This window comes from Barbus barbus, assembly GCF_936440315.1.
Source record: "Barbus barbus genome assembly, chromosome: 5".
NCBI lineage: Eukaryota > Metazoa > Chordata > Actinopteri > Cypriniformes > Cyprinidae > Barbus > Barbus barbus.
This window is the reverse complement of record NC_136733.1, coordinates 715,206-736,755: the sequence shown is the minus strand read 5'-3', so window position 1 is coordinate 736,755 and position 21,550 is coordinate 715,206. Positions and strand designations below refer to the sequence as shown.

General features: G+C 36.8%; 1 protein-coding gene across 1 annotated transcript in view; it reads right to left on the bottom strand.

Moving 5' to 3' along the window:
• Positions 1–2,908: 2,908 nt before the first annotated feature.
• The window catches only part of LOC306870488 (netrin receptor DCC-like), a gene marked incomplete at both ends in the record, with an annotated part of 131,807 nt that continues 113,165 nt past the window's right edge, over positions 2,909–21,550 (bottom strand). Inside the window, 4 exons of the mRNA XM_079417801.1 lie at positions 2,909–2,998; positions 7,080–7,222; positions 19,043–19,258; positions 21,037–21,189. Coding sequence (XP_079273927.1) covers positions 2,909–2,998; positions 7,080–7,222; positions 19,043–19,258; positions 21,037–21,189 — 602 coding nt within the window. The remainder of the gene's footprint in view (positions 2,999–7,079; positions 7,223–19,042; positions 19,259–21,036; positions 21,190–21,550) is intronic.

Below are 21,550 nucleotides of genomic sequence, written 5' to 3'. Positions count from 1 at the left end.
AACGCTGTCAATAAAACAAACTAATAAAAAACATATGACACTTGTATTGTATTCATCAGGAAATGAACTAAGATGTAATTTAAAAATAAGAAAATAAAAACTCTGGACTTTTTATTTTTACAATTCAGACTTTTTCTTGAAGTTCTGAGATGCAAACTCTGAATTCTAAGAAAAAAAGTCAGAATTACGAGATCTAAACCTGCAATTATGCGAAAACGTCAGTCTCACAATTCAGACTTTTTTTTCTCAGGATTGCAAGATATAGACTTAGAATTGTGAGATATTATGTCAAATGTTAGATATTAAGTCAGAATTGGTTAGAATTCAGAATTCAGAATTGCAAATATGAGAGGAAAAAAGTCACAATAGTAAGATATTAACTTATAAACTTGTAATTCTGAGAAACAAACTAAGAATTTTTACTTTTTTTATAGATATAAGAGTTTATATCTCTTTATAATTCTGTTCTTTTCTGCCATGTAATGTTAAAAAAGTTAACTTAAATTTTTTGTCACACTTCTGTACTTTTTCACCAAAATTGTTTGTTTCTGTCAATTGAGTCAATTCAGACTTGTTTTTTTCTGACTTTGTTTTTATTTCACAATTTTGCGTTTATACCTTGTGAAAACTGCAAGAAAAAAGTCACTGCAAGAAAAAGACAGAATTGAGATATTACAAAGTAACAATTAAGATTTCAGACGTAGAAAAGAGCTGCGAGAGGATTCTCGGTTTGTTTTCTACGGTTTGAACTGAATTACATTATTTTCAGGTGAACTTTTCCTTTAAAGCAGGAACTGTGTGAGAAAGATGAACAGACTGTGAGGGAATGACTGCACATCCACACAAACTCTACGCTTCAGATGAAACATTGTGGGAGAATCCAAACGTCAGGAATGTTGTCGATCACATTTAACGTGACACACAGAAAACGTCAGACAACCGAAGGTGTGTTATGATGCTGAAGCAAAATATCTTCGTTCAAAAACACAGTGAAAATCCATCCCAGATTTCCTCCTCCTTTATTCTTCTACTGGGCTAAATAAAAGCTCTAGACTTAATCACATCGTCTTCATAAATTACTGTGAAAGGAACAGTCTAAATCATATATTAAATATATCGTAGAAACCCAACACCCCCGTCCCGAGTCTATGACGCCACAGCGATCAGTCATCAGTCGCTCGCTGCATCTGTACAGTAAAAAACAGCGTGTCGCTACAGGATCTGCACGCTTCCAGAAAAATATCAAATATAGGGACGCATTTCATCCTCCATTCATCATCCATCTTTTGTCTTGCAGCGCAGCAAATAAATAAAGTGACCAAAAAGTGAACAAAAATCTATATAGGCACATAAAAAGTCTTGTTCGTGCTTCCTGACATAAAAACAAACAAACAAAAGAGATGAACGGAAAAGCTGATGGTGTGAGACGTCTCAAAGCTGTCACATTAGCATTATTTGACAAATTAATTCACTCATCTGCCATGTTTGTCCTCCTTTTTCACCCTCTGCTGCCTGACTGATCACCGTCACAGCAAAACCAAACCAAGACCAAAAAACATTTTCTTCTTCAGTGTTTTTGACTTGCTTTCCAGTACAAATATTGCAACATTCCAAAATAAAAGAAGAAAAAAATTATTCTGGTCAAAATGTATTTTAAATATATGTTGTAAACAATGAAGTTAATCAAAATATTGAAAATATATTTATATTCAACCTTCATATACCAAATATATATTTCAAAATGTATTTTAGGGGCAAGAAAATACATTTTGAATCTTACAGCAGCTACATTTTTTGATCAATTTTTTCAGATGTGTTATATGTTCACGTGTTATAGACAACAAATACATTTTAATTTTTTTTCTATAATTGTGAAACGTGAATGCATTTTCTATGACTGAAAATATATGAAGGGCCAAATAATTATTTTTATATTTTTAAAAATACACTAAAAAAAGGCCAAAAATATATTGTAGAAAATATATTTACATAAATATATTTTAAAACACATTTAATATATATACTTTTTGGCCCATTTTTGTATGTTTTAAAATATACTGAAAAATTTGGTGCATGGGGCATTTACTGGAGAAACAAAAGTCTTAGTTTCAAAAAAAAAATGCAGACGGGTTCAGAAAAATAAACAAGTTTTTTTCCCCTTTTTTCTATTTTTAAGTATTGACTTAATTTCTATACCTTTATCAGAAAAGAAGACTTGTTATCTGATGCCATTTTGCTTCTCATGTAAATGCATCTTGATTTAAGATTTCGATATTTTTACCGGAAAACAAGGCAAAAATACTGAGAAAGAAGATCATTTTCGGTTCATTAATCCCTGGATGGAGATGAAATGTGTAATGTGAACTCAAGAGCACACCGCAGGGGTTTACAGTTTCACAGCGGTCAAATAATAAACCAATATGTCGTTTGTGTAGCAAAGAGATTTACAAAGAGACACAACAAACAATCAACAACAAAGATCAGTGCTGCGTGAGCAAAACGATGCGATCTTCTCATCCACGCCGACGGCTTCATCCGACCGCTTTCATACAGGTCCCTAGTGAAGTGTTTTTAAGGGATTTTGGCAGCAATAGATTGGCAAGATGTCAATGAAAGGTTTGCATTTTGGCAACTCGGTCGAGTTTGAGATTAATCGCTAGCAATCCCATGGGAAAGGTTTCCGTCAGTAGATGAAGCTCAGGAATCCTCACAGTCTTCCTCATGGATGGATCTGCGTTCAGCGGGATGGATTCACACGGCCGTGTACGTAAACCAGTATAAAATCTCAGACAGTGTTAGAAAAGAGACGCTGCTTCTCCAGCGGAGATTTGGTTCAGAGTCATTTTCCCTTTATAATCCCGTTTGAGGGGTTCGGGTGAATCAGAGAGAGTCTGCGTCTGCGTCTGCGTTAAAAGGCCGAACCCGTGATAGCGTTGAGCTGCTTCATCAGTCCTTCCAGACTGGCCATCTGCTCGCTCAGATCGTCCTGCTCGTACACCTGCGGAGCAGAAGAGCAGAAGATACTTTTACCTGGTTTGGGAAAGGCCACAGCAATATTGAAAAGATGCACGCAAACAGTTAGTGAGGTTATTGCATGGATGTTATTGATGCGGTGCTCTGGATATCTGCAGCTTTGAGCTCCATCTATAACATCAGACGGCCGTATGAAACACTCACTGCCATCGATGGCTGTGAAAGCTTCAATCGAACTGCTGTTAGCCACCGATCTATTGCATTAGTCCAGAACCACTCAGGAAAGATTGTTTGCTTTAAACGCTCTGACAGACCGATATCGGATTTTAGACGCATGCAACACAGACTGAACAGCACCGATTCTCATTTCTACTGTACTTCTATATTCATGATGCCATAGAACCTTTTTGTCTAAATGGTTCCATAAAGAAGCTTTAACATCTGAAGAACCTTTCTGTTTCACAAAATCTTCTTTGTGGCGAAAGAAGGTTCTTCAGATTATAAAAAGATGGTTCTTTAAAGAACCTTTGACTGATGGTTCTTTGTGGAACCAAAAAAGGTTCTTCTATGGCATCGCTGTGAAGAACCTTTATTTTAAGCGTGTAGTTGTGCAGAATTCATCATTCATTCATCTGAGGACATTCAAAATATGAGGATGTGATATTCTTTATAATCCATATCCTGTCCTTATATTTACTGATGCTTGAGATATTTTAAAATCATTAATATACTATTATAGTTTTTATTCATATTTTACTTTTTATATTCTATTTTCATTTTAGATCAAGCTTTAGTAATTTTGTTTTGTGTTTTTTCATTTTTATTATATTATTATTATTATTCAAAAATATGTCTATTCATTTTTAGTCTTAGCTATTTTAGTTATACATTAATACATTAAGTTAACTAAAAACTAGTGCTGTCAAGCGATTAATCGCATTCAAAATAAGTTTGTTTACATAGTATATGTGTTTGTACTGTGTATATTTATTATGTATATATAAATACAAACACATACAGTCTATATTTAGAATATATTTACATGCATATAATTTATCAGAATCAGAATCAGAATGAGCTTTATTGGCCAGGTATGTTTACACATACAAGGAATTTGTTTTAGTGACAGAAGCTCTACAGTGCAACAGAAAGACAGCAACAGAACACAGATAATAAAAGAATAATATACAAATATACAAATAGGCAATGTACAAAGCAGCAAAAACGCAATATATAATATAGACAACTATGTATGTACAGGTCAAGTATGTGCAAATTAGAAATGAGAAAATAAAAATAAAATAGAGTCTGGTGAATGGATAAAGTATGATAGTGTTGTGTGTTCCACGTTTATTTATTGAGTGTTCATGAGATGTATTGACTGAGAGAAGAAACTGTTCCTGTGTCTGGTCGTTCTGGTGCTCAGAGCTCTGTAGCGTCGACCAGACGGTAACAGTTCAAAGAGGGAGTGTGCTGGATGTGAGGGGTCCAGAGTGATTTTACCAGCCCTTTTGCTCACTCTGGATAAGTACAGTTCTTGGAGAGTGGGGAGGGTTGTACCAATGATTCGCTCAGCAGTCCGGACTACCCTCCATAGTCTTCTGATTTATATTAATACATAAATGTAACATATTATTCTTAAATATATACATGCATGAGTGTGTATTTATATATACACATAATACATATACACAGTACACACACATACTGTATACTATGTAAACAAAAACTTATTTTGGATGCGATTAATTGTTTGACAGCACTATTAAAAACTAAACTAAATGAAAATCAGAAATGTTACCTTGGCAATTATATTTTATTTCAAGTACCAAAATAGTTTTGAATGGTTTTAGTTTTAATTAACTATAATAACCCTGACTGATACTCATAAGTTGATGAAAAGCTAATAATTATTTAAATAATAATTAAACTAACAAAAGTAAAATTAAAATAACAAATAATTTTAAAATAGACACATACATCAATTAGAGTTATTATAGTTAACTAAAACTAGAAATAAAACTATATAAAAAAAACATTTTTGTTGAAATAAAATGAATTTTAATTTAAATAAAATAATACATACAAAAACATTCATTTATTTCAGCTAGCTGCCAAGGCATTTCTAATTTTGGTTTAGTACTAAAATAACTACAACTAAAACTAAAAATAATTTTTACTAATAAATGCCTTAGATTATGGAAATATTAACTTAAAATTATTTTTATTTAACATTCTGAATTCAATTATTCAATGTTTTAGATCAAAGGGCTTTGGCTGATGAAAAAAGTTTGTGAATCCCTGCTTTAATAAAATCAGGAAATGCATTTGTAATGTGTCAATTGTGTAACTGTCTCTTGCATAAATATATCTACCGTAGTATTACCGGTAAACTCTCTCGCACGGGCTGCACTGAAGAGCCATATGAGTGTCAGTTTGTTTATTTGCTTCATCTCTGACGGGAAAAGGCCATTCCAATTACACAGATACCTATCGGATGGACAGAGTCTCCTGACCTTTCCGTCTCTCGCTCATAAACTAGAAAATCCACAGCCATATCATCCTGCAGCCCAAGACTGGTTGCCCACTGAAGCTAAGCAGGGTTGAGCTGGTCAGTACCTGGATGGGAGACCTCCGGTGAAAACTAGGTTGCTGTTGGAAGAGGTGTTAGTGAGGCCAGCAGGGGGTGCTCACCCTGTGGTCTGTGTGGGTCCTAACGCCCCGGTATAGTGACGGGGACACTATACTGTAAAAAAACACAGACTTTCGGATGAGACGTTAAACCGAGGTCCTGACTCTCTGTGGTCATTAAAAATCCCATGGCACTTCTCGTAAAGTGTAGGGGTGTAACCCCGGTGTCCTGGCCAAATTCCCTCTACTGGCCTTTGTATATCATGGCCTCCTAATAATCCCCATACACTTGATTGGCTCTATGACTCTCTCTCCTCTCCACCTGTAGCTGGTGTGTGGTGAGCGCACTGGTGCTGTTGTGCCGTCACATCATCCAAGTGGATGCTGCACACTGGTGGTGGTTGAGGAGAGACCCCCACATGATTGTAAAGCGCTTTGGGTGTACAGCAATACACAATAAAGCGCTGTATAAATGCATCATTCATTCATTCAAAAGTGAGTTGTCTGAGGCCAAATCAAATCCCGAGCACAAACTTCCCACTTTCTCTTGTTATTGTGACATCAATAGTTGAAGACTGTGTGCGCTTTCATCTGCCTGTTCAATGATTCACACCGAAGACGGTACGCCTGCTGTAAATCTTCACAAAATATTAATAACTACACCCGATAAAGCAGAGGCAGGATTGGTCTTTGAATCACAGAAGCATCAATCATTCTTTTCAGAGAAGGAAAACGAGCCAAATTGTTGCTTGAGGTTTCATGAAAATGTTTCTTGTCAGTTATTAAGCGCTCGGCTTACGGCCGAGATTTAAAGTGAATCCCCGCCGAGTCTAAAGCCCTCTGAGAGATTGAAACGAGATGAGGAGATCTGGATCAGTGTGTGTGTGTCTGTACGAGTGTGTGTGTGTGTGTGAGTTTGTTAATGTGTGTGTGAGAGTGTGAGTGTGTGTGAGTGTGTGAGTGTGTTAGTGTGTGTGTGTGTGTGTGTGTGAGTGTGTTAGTGTGAGTGTGTGAGTGTGTTAGTGTGTGTGTGTGAGTGTGTTAGTGTGAGTGTGTGAGTGTGTTAGTGTGTGTGTGTGAGTGTGTTAGTGTGAGTGTGTGTGTGTTTGTGAGTGTGTGAGTGTGTGTGTTTGTGAGTGTGTGTGTGTGTGTGTGAGTGTGTTAGTGTGTGTTTGTGAGTGTGTTAGTGTGAGTGTGTGAGTGTGTTAGTGTGTGTGTGTGAGTGTGTTAGTGTGAGTGTGTGTGTGTTTGTGAGTGTGTTAGTGTGAGTGTGTGAGTGTGTTAGTGTGTGTGTGTGAGTGTGTTAGTGTGAGTGTGTGAGTGTGTTAGTGTGAGTGTGTGAGTGTGTTAGTGTGTGTGTGTGAGAGTGTGAGTGTGTTAGTGTGAGTGTGTTAGTGTGTGTGTGTGTGTTAGTGTGAGTGTGTGAGTGTGTGTGTGTTAGTGTTAGTGTGTGTGTGTGTATGTGTGTGACTCACGCTGGCCGGGTCGTCTTGCTGCTTCTGTCCGTCTTCAGTCGTCTCAGGAGCGGTCGGCACTGAAACAGGCAATAACGGAGAGCGGGCCTTCCCGGCCTGACCCAGAGAGGCTGTCTTCACCTGCGGTTTGGGTAAACTCCCACCTGAGAGCAGAGATACACACAGAAAACATCAACACACCACTCATTACAAGCAAACATACATAAACATAATCTGACATGACTCATTCTCAAAATCCATGAGTTTCTTTCTTCAAGTCAAGTCACCTTTATTAATATAGGGAAAGCCGATTAGTCACCAGAAGAGACGGACGACAGCTCGCGTAAGTGTTTTGAATAACTTGGTCGCAGTTCTATTGTTAAAATTATTTACTTGCTGCTAGGAAGGAATAGTTTGTTTCCTACCTATTTCTACTCTGCATTTTCGAAAATGTATTTTCCAAAATACAGACAGCACATGACATGTCCCACCAGAGACAGTAATATATTGGATCACTGTTACACAACAATAAAGAATGCATGTCAACATGGGACTGCACTTCATCCTGCAGCATATGGACAGACCAGGGACTTGTGAGGATCCTGTTTGTAGACTTCAGCTCCGCTTTTAACACCATCATCACGGAAACCCTTCAGAATAAACTAACCCAGCTCTCCGTCCCAACCTCCGTCTGTCAGTGGATCAACAGCTTCCTGACAGACAGACAGCAGCTAGTGAAGCTTGGTAAATTCACATCCAGCACTCGTACCATCAGCACTGGAGCTCCTCAGGGCTGCGTACTCTCCCCACTGCTCTTCTCCCTCTACACCAACGACTGCACATCTAAAGACCCCTCTGTCAAGCTCCTGAAGTTTGCAGACGACACCACACTGATCGGCCTCATCCAGGACGGTGACGAGCCTGCTTACAGACAGGAGGTTAAGGAGCTGGCTGTCTGGTGCAGTCTTAACAACCTGGAGCTTAACACGCTCAAAACTGTGGAGATGATCATGGACTTCAGGAGAAACCCCCCTGCTCTCCCCCCACTCATCATGAACAGCACTGTGACTGCAGTGGAGTCATTCAGATTTCTGGGCACCACCATCTCTCAGGACCTGAAGTGGGATATTCATATAGACTCCATTGTCAGAAAGGCCCAGCAGAGGTTGTACTTTCTTCGCTAGCTGAGGAAGTTCAACCTGCCACAGGAGCTGCTGAAACAGTTCTACTCTGCCATCATTGAATCCATCCTCTGCACTTCAATAAGAAGTCTGGTTCAGCTCAGCTACCAAATCTGACCTCAGAAGACTACGGAGAGTAGTCCGGACTGCTGAGCGAATCATTGGTACAACCCTCCCCACTCTCCAAGAACTGTACTTATCCAGAGTGAGCAAAAGGGCTGGTAAAATCACTCTGGACCCCTCACATCCAGCACACAACCTCTTTGAACTGTTACCGTCTGGTCGAAGTTACAGAGCTCTGAGCACCAGAACGACCAGACACAGGAACAGTTTCTTCCCTCAGTCAATACATCTCATGAACACTCAACAATAAATGTGGAACACACAACTATATTACATTATCCATTCACCATACTCATTTTATTTTTATTTTCTCATTTGTAATTTGCACATACTTGACCTGTACATAGTTGTCTATATTATATATTGTGTTTTTGCTGCTTTGTACATTGCCTATTTGGATTTTTGTATATTATTCTTTTATTATCTGTGTTCTGTCCTGTTGCTGTCTTTCTGTTGCACTGTAGAGCTTCTGTCACTACAACAAATTCCTTGTATGTGTAAACATACTTGGCCAATAAAGCTCATTCTGATTCTGATCCTCAGTCTGGCCAGACGAAACCAGCAGTTTATTTCTAGGCTGCAGCAAAGTTAGATTGAGCAGAGGACTCACCTAGTTCCTGTGGCTCTTCAGAAGAAGATATTTTAAATTTGAAGAACCAAACAGTTGATGGTCCCCAATGACTTACATAGTATGGAAAAAAAAAAACTATGTACTGTTAGTCGATGGCTACCATCAACTGTTTGGTTTCCAACATTCTTCAAAATATCTTCTTCAAACAGAAGAAAGAAACTCATACAGATTTGAAACAACTTGAGTAAATTATTTTTTTTAAGACAACTAATGAAAATGATATTACTACCCTATTATTTTCCAGAATATAAGTTGCTTTTTTATCATCTATAACGTGCTGTAACTTATATTTCAAAGCCACTTGTATAATACAATTAACATCAAGCATGCAAAACGTTTGGAAGTTTACTTGTGCATTTCCCCAGTTTTCCTTTAAATCAAATAATTTTAGGCATGCCGTTTATAATGCACATTGTTTACAATGGATGCTCTGCACTGAATGGGTGCCGTCAGAATGAGAGCCCAAACAGCTGATAAAAACATCACAATAATCCACACCACTCCAGTCCATCAGTTAACATCTGGAGAAGACAAAAACTCAAACAAATCCAGCATTAAGATGTTTTTAACTCAAATACATCAAGTCCATAATCCATAATAACGCTTCATCCAGTGAAAAAGTGTTCTGGTCTGAATCAAGAGAGAAATCTGCACAAATTAAGCAGGGTTTACAAGACAAAACAGCTGGATTTTGATGTGAGAGACAACAGCAGATGCACTTTTTCACTGGTGGAAGAGTTTATTATTGATTATAGACTCTATGGTATTTTAGTTAAAAACATCTTAGTGCTGGATGTGTTTCAGCTTTTGTGTTCTCCAGATGTTAACTGATGGACTGGAGTGGTGTGGATTATTGTGATGTTTTTATCAGCTGTTTGGACTCTCATTCTGACGGCACCCATTCACTGCAGAGCATCCATTGCTGAGACACTGATGCAGAGACACATTTATACAAACCTGATGAAGAAACAAACTCATCCTGATCTCAGATGAACTGAGGATGAGCACATTTACAACACATTCTCAGTGTGACTTATGTGTGTTTTTTTGTTCTATTTCAACAATGCGATTTTCACTTTTTGCAACTATCCAGAAAAGGTAGTTACAAATTATTTTCATTATTTTCGGCACCAGGATACAGCCCAGTCCTGCTGACCCTGAATGCAACAAAATCATGTGGAAAAATGAATGTAGTTAAAGGAGCCAAATCCAAATCTCCATCCAGAGCTGCATTGGCAGACCTCCAGACGAGAGAGAGACTCAGACTGACAGAGAGAGAGAGAGAGAGACGGGCCGGTCTGCCAGGAGGTGAGACAGGACAGATGGATGGGGTGATAACATCCCTGCTCATCCGTGAGTTTTCTCTCTAAAGACGCAGGAACCGACGAACTGTAATGATGGATGCCGATAACAAGCTTCCAGAATCTCTCACATTCCTCCACCTTAATGAGAGACCTGCGCTCAGCATTAACAGCGCAATTTAACTGCAGAAATTGGCAGCACCTGCTCCAGGAACGGATGCTTTGAGTCAGAAAACCCCAGAAGCTCTTCTGCTTTATCAGTGGCAGTTATTAGAGAGCAGAATTATTGTTGACTGTTAATGTAGAACTCATCTAAGATCCAGGTCTATGAAATCACGATAAAGCGGTTTCATGTTGTTCAGCTGGATGACTTTATCATCCTTAATTTGCAATGCTGAAGTAAGACTTCTCATGCATAAACCCTTTGTACATCAATTAAAAAAAGTTACACAGAGGTCCTTGGAGAACAAAATGTCAAAAAATGGGTCATAAAAAATATTATACATATATAATATAATAACTAATAATAATGACAAAAACACAAAACAAAATTAGTAAAAACTTTAACTAAAATTAACATGAAAGCAAAAAATATAAAACTTAAATTCAAAACATTAAAAGAATAATAATAAATAAAAAAAATAAAAACTATAGTAGTAAAACTATAGTAGTACCCCACTGATACTAAAATAGCACTGGTTTGCATTAACACAGCCAGAAAAAAAAAAAATTATATATATATATATATATATATATATATAAATTAATGCTGTCAAATGATTAATCGCGAATAATCGCATCCAAAATAAAAGGTTTTGTTTACATAATATATGTGTGTAATGTGTATATTTATTATGTATATATAACCACACAGACATGCAGTATATATTTTGAAAATATTTACAGACTGTGTATATATTTATATTCATATAATTTATTATATATATATAAATATATATAAACATAACATATTTTCTGAAATATATACATGCATATGTGTCTAGTAATGTGTATATATATATGATTAACCGTTTGACAGCACTAATAAAAAAAAAGAATAATATATGTCTAAGGACGCATAAGGATTAATAACTGGAAGAATGACAAAGAGCTGCTCTTACATTACACATACAGTAGGTGCATATAACACAACAGTCTCACTACACTAAAGAAAAGCAAAACTGAGCAGCCAAAATATCATATAACCCCATTATGAGTACATTATGAGAAAAGACATTCATGTGCGCAACATCTCTGAGAGATCCAGACCGCCGGAGGGGCTTGTTAGCATGCACACCATGCTAACTGCTCAATGTTTTTCTGATATGGATTTTCAGTCAACTGTAAAGCAATTTATGGGTCGTGTACGTGCTGCTACTGCAACTCGCTGGCTCGTGAACGCTTGTGCTAATCACTCTTCAACTCAACGTTCAATTTCAGACCATTAAAGAGCGATACAAATACCCAGGCTGATCAACATTTTGCTAAACGTATGTTACTTGTATCCTGAGCAGTTTAAAGGTGGTTTTGATGGTCTAGTGTACTAAAACTGGCCTGATGAACCACTTTAGATTGGTTTTGTCCAGCAGGATCTGGACGTGACGCTGTTTTCCCTCTGTTAGAGGTGCATTTGAGTGGTAAGTGATATATTATCACTGTCATTTTTCTTCTTGTCGCTCGGCCAGAGATGATTAGCGCTCATTAACTTCTGCCACAGATCCAGCCGAGAGCCAGAGAGCATCTCATTCAAACTTCAGCTCTCACAGAGACATGAAAAACCAGCCCTTAGAAGATGCTTTAGAGAATACATCTTCAATAGCAAATCATGGCCTTCTTCTGTTCCAAACAGACCCTTGTTCAGCGGGAATGAGGTCACGACGAGTGCCGAGCATTAGATTGAAACACAGATCGGTCACTTCACTCAGAAACACCATCATAAACACAGCTGGGTCACATTTCAACCCCAACCTTTGCATGATGAAAATTAAGCCTGTTTTTAGAGCCTGTTTTCATTATTTTTCTTTGCATTTCAGTAATGAGAATTTCAGGGTTAATTGATGATGCATTATTCAAAGGGTAAAGTATTTATACATATTAGTAGTATTAGCTGATTTGCATTTAATTAGTGCTGATTTAAATAAACAAAACGCTGTACTACAACAATGAGAATCTAATGATCATATAAATAACAATTTAAGCTCCTTAAATGTCCAAACTCATACAGAAACCATAATTATTTGTGTTTGACTGGCATGAAAATAATGTCCTAATGCAAAAAGCCAGAAGAAACTTTTATTTTGCATGACTATTTTTAGAGCCAGTGCATTATTTTTCTTTGCATTACAGTAAATGCACTACAAATGGTAAAGTATTTATTCATAATGGTATGGATTTATGCTGATTTACATTTATTTTATGCTTATTTAAATAAAACATTATACAACAACGAGAGTCTAATGAGAAACAGAAATGAGAAGCTCCTTAAACATAGAGTCCCATATAGCAATGGAAATATTTGTGTTTAATTATCATGAAAATAATGTCATAATGTAAATAAAAACAATACTGGCCTTAAAATAAGCTTAATTTTCTTCAAAACCACATTAAAGGTCAGATTTAAACTCAAAACAAGAATAAATATGAAAATGAAGTCTATTTTTAAAGCTGTTTATTTATTGGCATTGTGCATTATAATTAGGGCCCAAGCCAGTAAGGCGCAGGGCCCTCTTGTTCGTCTAAGGATTTTTTTTTTTTTGACTATCCGGGCACTTTTGGATGCCTTAACGTGCCCAAAAACTCTTGAAAATTGGCACACACGTTGGAATCCGTGGCCATTAGGACACCACAGAGGCTGGGACCCGGGCGTGGCACAGGGGCTCTACAGCGCCCCCTGGAAAACTGTCAGAAAACTTGATGTATAGCTCGCACATACTTGCACGTATTCATATGAAACTCGGTACACATATATAACTCAACAATAGTTATCATATAGAACAACTTCCGCGCAGCATGTCATAGGCTCCGCCCAACAGGAAATCGGCTATTCAGGGCTGTTTAAAAAGTGCATGCTCTGGAATTTGATATACTCCTCGGAGGATTTCCAAACGATTGCCACCAAACTCGGTGAACATGATCTCAAGACATTGGGGATGCTAAATTGCGAAGAGATTTTTGATATCTCGAACGGTTTGCCCGTGGCGAGGCGATGAAGTTATGGCGAAAAATGAGAAACAGGAAATGCCTAATAATGTCCACATACATTGTCTGATTTTAATCAAACTTCAGTGATTTGTTCGTTGTATGATGCCGATCGGATAGATGTGACTATTATGACTGAAAGTTATAGCGCCACCAACTGGCTGCAGGAAGTGTGTTGTTTTCAAAATGCTTTGAATTCAGCATCTTATTTTTACTCGATTTGCTTCAAACTTCATAATAATAATGTCAAAACACGGCCGATGTAAAACTGTGAAGGGAATATTGATATCTAAAATTCTGTTGCCATGGCAACTTGTCAAACTTGAAAATTCTTTTCTGGTGATTTTGAGGCAGATGACATGTTTAGAATGTCATGAAACTCAACACACATATCAGTATTAATGATAGTTAGACACTGGAAAAAGCTCATAAACGGGCGTGAAAGAGGCACTCTATAGCGCCACCTTTTGTCAAAAATGGGGGGGTTAGTTTAAGCTACAGACACCAAACTCGGTACATAAATTGTTCTAATCAAGCCGGACAACTTTCTAATTTACAGTCATTAGCTACGACCAACAGGAAGTAGCTAATAAATATTTTTGACAAAAAAATATTTTTATTTTAATGTCAATTTTTGGGAATTTCAAGCTTCAAATTAATTCATACTCCTCCAAGCAGAAACAAGTAATTCACACCAAACTTTTTTCAACATGATGCCAAGATACTGAAGATGCTAAATTGCGGACGGATTTAGGATATCTTGAACAGTGTTTTAATGGCAATTTATTAAAGTTATAGTAAAAAAGAGAGCACTTTTTTTTATCTTTTAAGAGCAGCTTCCAAACACTTCATAAAACATTACATACACAGAACAAGTCATTCTGAGGAAATGTGATTAATTTCATGAATTTACAATACACTATGGAGAGAAGAACATTTCAAAACTATCAGACAGCTGATTTAACTCTGCTTCTGTGTGACGGGTGGGGGTCAGTTATCTTCCTAACAGAAAAAATAAAAAATAATAAAGCATTTATTAACACACTGAGCAATTATTATGATGTGTCTAAATAATATGATCTATAAATGTATATTTAAATAGTTTATTAATCATTTACTTACACTTCCTAAATGATCTTATGATCTACTGAAAACTCCTAAATAACTGGTTTGTAAATAACATAATAATTTAGAAATGTTAAATTGATCATTAATAAAGTATGACAATACAATTATTAAACATTATATATATGGTCGAGAACAAAAGATTTATAGCTGCCTCTAAATACCTTACGACATCTCTTGAGTGCATGAATGTTTATATAAAACTAATTGTATTAGTAGACTTATGTAAGGTCGGTAGAATGTTCACATACTTGCAAAGTATCCTATACTCAGTTTGTCTGTTGAGGAACCATCAAAATAAAGTGTTAGCATACAGTATATTCATCAGACGCACTACTAATACTCTCATGACTGCTAGTTGACATGTAGTTGCAGAGTTATTTATCAACAGCTGTCTAAAGGGTGCCATCAAAATAATCAAACTGATATTACAATAGAAATGTCTCATATTACACATTCATCTGATCAGATATCTGATCTTATGGCTGTTTGAGAAAAAAAAAATAAAAAATAATAATAATACTAATAATAATTACTGATTTAAGTAAAGTAACATACGTAACGTGGCAAGATATGAGACTTATAATACATAACTATGAGAAATATAATCCATTGTAATTTAAACAGATGGATCGTATTCAGTGTGTTATAAATCATCATACTCTTAAAAGCTATAACCACAAATAAGTAGCTATTATAATACATTAAAATTGTTCTTATGAATATTCTTGAGATTATATAACATATTATAAAGTTATTTATAATGCATTATGCATTCATTATAATGCCTTAAGAATACCTGTATTATGTTTTATAAATACGGGCTTCATAGAAAGTGTTACCATAAATACTATATACTTATTGTTCGAGTTAATTAATATAGTTAATGTTAAAAACTGCTTGGGCCCATCATCGCTGCTTGCAGCTTTAATTTGTCTTTGCATTACAGTAATTAGAATTTGAGGATTAATTGTCATGAAAATGATGATTCAAGTATTTATACATAATGGTAGTATTTGCTGATTTGCCCTTAATTTATTCTGATTTAAAAAAAAAACAAAAAAAAAAAAATTCATTGTACTACAACAATGAGAATCTAATGAGAAACAAATGAGAATAAGAATTTAAGCTCCTTAAACAGGAATTATTTGTGCTTAATTGTCATGAAAATAATGCCATAATGTGAAATAATCATACTGGCTCTAAAATAAGCCTCATTTTCGTCATGCACAATATCTTTTCTTTTGTTTTGGGGTGAAATGTGAGCTATTTTCATGAGATTCTCCATAAGTCAACACTCCTCCCTCTCTCTGCTCCTCTTTGTCTTTATATTCTGACAAATTGCGTTTCTCGGTGGAGGACAGTGTGTGTTATGGTGTGTGAAATGGCTGGATGGTCTAAAGCGCTTCAGGTCCCTCTGCCATGTGATTCCTCACATCATGGATAGTGCTTTAAAAACCCCATTTAACTGGTGGTGAAGTGGTCGTCGCAGGTGTCAGCTCTGAGCAAACGGCCAGTTTCTGTGTGTTTAGATCACAATGTTTCTTTCGCTGCTGCTTAGAGACGCCTGATCAATATTTCACCTCATCCTGGGAAAATAAACGCTTGATAAAAGCCAGAGGAAATACTTTCACCAAAGATAGAACAAATTTGAAAAGCCGAAAATGTTTCAAATTAAAATGCATGGAGGATCTCCGGTGTCAGAGCTTCTCTGGACTGTCTGATGCCATTATGCTGAAAGAGACTCTGGCATGACTGACACACAGGCTGATAGATTGATCCGTCTCTCTCGGGCAGGAAGGAGACGGCTTTAAATTCTTCTTTAAAAGACAGATGGACTCTTCTGAAACAAGAGGAACAAAGGCGAGTCTGTGAAGCTTGCAGACAGTAAATATAAACCCGACAGCCCTCAAACGCTCGGCCGTCTCCTGAGGCTCCATGGCTTTTATTCTGCTGTATTTCATGTGTTTCCATCGTGAGAGTCGATGCACGTCTACAGCGTTTCACCCCGCGGCTGATTTACACTCTCAGCTCCTGACGACAATTAATTAACATGAGTATATCAAAGCATTAGGAATACAACACAAGCTGTGATAACGAACTAACTGGGAGCGCTTACTTGATCGGTTATAACTCACAACGAGAGGGAATGAGATACGATACAAAGTTCAAACGAATGATTAATTTGTCAAACAAGCCTTATTCACATGTGTTTCATGTCAGAGAATAAAAGAGAGACAGAACAACACCGACACTGCGGTCAGAGAGACTCAACAAGAACAGAAAAATGTAATGAAAGAGCCAAGAAAACCATGACTGAACCTCACAGACAGTCAGAACAATAGAACGACTAGAGAGATAGAGAGATAGATAAACAGACATATACAGATAGATAGATAGATAGATAGATAGATAGATAGATAGATAGATAGATAGATAGATAGATAGATAGATAGATAGATAGATAGATAGATAGATAGATAGATCGCTCAGACTGAGTTTCTCTGCTGGATTTCCGAGCAAATCTTTTCATCAGATCTGGGAACGTTTCATCTGCTCTCACTGCTGGATCTTATAATCGGATGCCTGTCGAACATCTGAGCGGAAAGAGTGTCCATTCAGACTCCATTCTCAAGCATAATGGAAAAGCGTCTGGAGCGCCACATACACGAAACGGCTTGAGCAGAACCAATTAAATCCTTACTGTGGGGGAAAAATTTGCTGCTGCGTCTGTCTCTAAATATCTGCTGCAGCTCTGCAATACAGGACTGAAGATCCAGAGAGAGTCAGATCTCCTCTGAGGAAGCAGAAGCCCTGGAGCGTCAGTGTTTGAGAGTGTTTCCACACTGTTATGATGTCTGCAATCGATGAACATTACAGCCACCGATGGGAACTCAACACACACAAACACACACACACACAAACATACACACACACAAACCAAGCACTTTATTCACCGATTCCCACCGAGAGACCCTCAGACCCCAGACTCACAGCAGATACAGCTTCACGTCTCTGCCTCTGGCTACAGACAGCACAACACAACCCACCAGATTCCCTTTTCTGATTCCACATCTCCATTGCCCTCATTCACATGACCAGCACAGCCTACACTTTATTGGTACTGATGCTCCATGAAGAACCTTCAACATTCATGAATCTTTCCATTGCACAAAATAATCTTTATAGTGGAAAAAGGTTCTTCAGATTATTAAAATGTTCTTCACACTAAGAAAGCATGGTTCTTTTAGGAACTGATCACTGAAAGCTTGGTTCTCCATTTCTGCTACAGTTGTTTTCTTGCCGCTGTCACCTTTTGCTTGCTTAGTTGTGCGCGCTTAATTTCTGGTAGTATTGTCACATGATTGCAGACACTATTTGAAGAGAACTGAGCTGGACGATAACATCACTAAATCAACAATGAAGCCACTTTAACTATGGAAAACTGATGTTTACTATTGTCCTCCTGCATTCTCGACACATTACGCTGTAAAGCTGCTTTGACACAATCTGTATTGTATAATGCGCTATATAAATAAAAGTGACTTGACTTCACTTTAGGGAATAAGAAATTATTCTTCTATGGCATCACTGTGAAAAAAAACCCCATTTTGGAACCTTTATATAGAAGAGTTTCTTTAAAGGTTCTTCAGATCATTAAAATGTTCTTTCCTTAAAAACGGTTCATTGAAAGGTTCTTTGAGGAACCAAAAAGGGCCAGAAATCAAACTTGACTAAGGGCCGTCGACCAAAAGTAAATGTTGTATTATATCCAATGATATTATATTAAAATATATTAAATAAAAAATATATAATACTATTAATTAATTATAAATAATATCAAATAATAGTATAATGTTATTATAAATTAATAAAAATAATATAATAAATATATATATAATGATTACACAAACATTTTAATAACATTGTTTTTTAAAATATACAATATGTATTATATTACTTAAAAAGTAACAATTTAAAAATATATATTTTTTAATTAAATTCACTTCTGTTGTTAAATTTATATAACATTTGTAAAAACTAATAATTTTAAATTACATTTTTTACATAAAAAAAATATATATATATATATTTAATTATTAAATTAATTCTCTTACATAATTTTTTTTATTTACAATTCAATGCTAAATAAATAAATAAATACATATACATATATATATATATATATGCATGTATGTATTAGATACTGTACGCATGTACAGAAATATCAATTAGAAATGTTTTTTGCTATTATTCCCCCATTCTTGTAATTTGGCATGGCGTGCAAATCAAAGGTCATCAGGGGCCAGCTAATTTGAGCAGCTCTGTTCTCTTTCTTTCATCTGTTTATGTTTAAGAGTGCAGTGAGTTACTGAATAAAAGCAGACACTAATATGAATGTTTTCATGACTGAAGGAGCTGTACCTGTCATGGGCGTGTAGACCTTGGGCTCGATGGTGCCCATGGGTGGAGGCAGGAGCGGGTTGGTGAAGCTGCGCAGGGGATGCGTGGGCCGCACACAAGCGGTTGGGATGGTGCGGCTGGGAATCTCCTCTGACCCCGGCGGCTCCGACTGTGCCGTGGGAATCAGCGGCTGCGGCTGCTGCGGGGCCATTGGAGCGGCACCCTCCGCTGACATCGCTGAGAAAAACACACAAACACACAACGATTGGGGAAAGCTGAACTTTATGAAAAGGGGAGCCTAAAACCCCAGACAGCAGCCAATCACATGAAGATTTGATGAATTTCAATTTCAAATTCTTTGATGGTGTTTCAATGAATCATGTCCAGAGTTTTTTTTTTTTTTTAATCTCAAAGAAAATATTTTTTTTTATTTGGGGGTTTAAAAGACAATTAATATTCAGTAATATTATCGATTTAACTGAGATCAAAACTTGAACTGAATTAATCTGAATAATGACACTATTGCCTTCCGTAGAGCTGAAATTTACATAATCATTTTATCCAGAGCGACTTGATGATTTGTTTCATAACTGATGAATTTTGCAACATGAACACTGTTATCTTCCTACACATTACACATTACACTGCCCTCTGATGTTGATTTGTTTAAACTGAAGACATATCTTTTTTCTCTGGCTTTTGGATCAGTGTAATTTACTAATCATTTACATTTATGCATTTAGGAGACGCTTTTATCCAAAGCGACTTACATTGCATTCAAGTTACAGTTTTTACATTTTTTATCAGCTCTTGCTTTCCCTGGGAATCGAACCCATGATCTTGGCGTTGCTAGCACCATGCTCTACCATTTGAGCTACAGGAAAGCCATCAGTGTGCTCTCTTATTAGTTTATCTATTTTAATGTGTTGGATTTCCTTGTTAGTTTGTGTATTTTACTGTCTAAAGTTTTTAGAGTATACAGTTGCTGTTCTAAATGTGCTTTAGAAATAAAAATGCCTTAACTTCCTGTTTAATTACTGTGAAGCTGCTTTGAATAAAATGTGTATTGCATAAAGTGCTATAGAAATAGATGTGGAATGATATATCTGAAAAATTAACTTAAAAATGTGAACTTCTTTTTATTTAAGCACATTCTCACTACTATTATGCTAAAATATTCTGATGAATGTAATGCATCTGGGTTTATTTGAACAGGTTTTGTTGCGACGCACTCATTCCATGTCACTGTAATTAATTCAGATGCAGTTGGCATGTTGATAATGTGAGTTCGCCAAAGTCTATTAAAAGTATGAGTGTCCTAGTCATTTGAAAACTTTTTCCAGCTGTAATCATGCATATATATGATGACTGTGTATTAACTGAAGTCAGTCACTGTAGCGTTCGGCCGGTGTTTAGTTTGTGTCAGTAGTCATGAACGCTCAAAGTCTCGGTTGAACTTCTCTAGCTCAGAGCTGTAGTTTGTGTCTGTTACGTTCTCACTAAGAGACGCTTTGAAAATGTCATTTATTTCAATGATGCAAAGAGACTCGCAGCTGCTGCTAAAGGACCAAATCAAATCAATTACTTCTGCTGCTAACAGACTCATTTAAAGCGGAGACTGAAACAGTGCGAGACAGCAGGAGCTGCTTCATTCAGTGCCGCCTCGTCTCTAAACAGCATGTGGTGATGTAGTAACAGCTGACGTTACTCACAAATAATGCTACACTCTAAAAAAAACTATTTTTTGAAGCTATAAATAAAAGATTTTTGGGGTATGTTTTACAGCATGGAGCATGTTATTTGCTAGATAGATATATAGATATAACAAACAACATAATGAATGATAGATAGATAGATAGATAGATAGACAGACAGACAGACAGACAGACAGACAGAGACAGACAGACAGACAGACAGACAGACAGACAGACAGACAGATAGATAGATAGATAGATAGATAGATAGATAGATAGATAGATAGATAGATAGATAGATAGATAGATAGATAGAGTTACCGGCAGCGTAACTGCGGTCGACGCTCAGCGTGGAGAAAGGCATGGGCCGCAGGGTGAATTTGGGGTGTGTGGTGAATCCGCAGGTGGGCGATGGCAGGATGCCCGGATACTGACTGCTGTCCAGCGTGGGAACTGGGATGGCACTGACCACCGCTGGAACACACATAAAACACCACACACACATCAGAAACACACAGCATCTCACCACAAACACAGACATCAGAAATGCAGCAGGTCTGTTTTAGCAGCCTTTCTGGCTGGTTGCAGAAGCGCAGCGGACGGTAATCTGCTAACCGAGGCCGATCTATTTGGGCGATTCGTTTCGCTCATTAATCATGTTTAAATATTTAAACACCTACAAGAGGAAAAGTGTTTAGAATTCAGACCCTTGCAAGCAAAATGTGGACCTCCATTAGTCTATTATAAACTCCTCAATAACCGCGATCCATCGAACAGAGCAGACGGAAAACAGCAGAATAATTATATCTATAGTTATCACTGTAGTTATGATTTT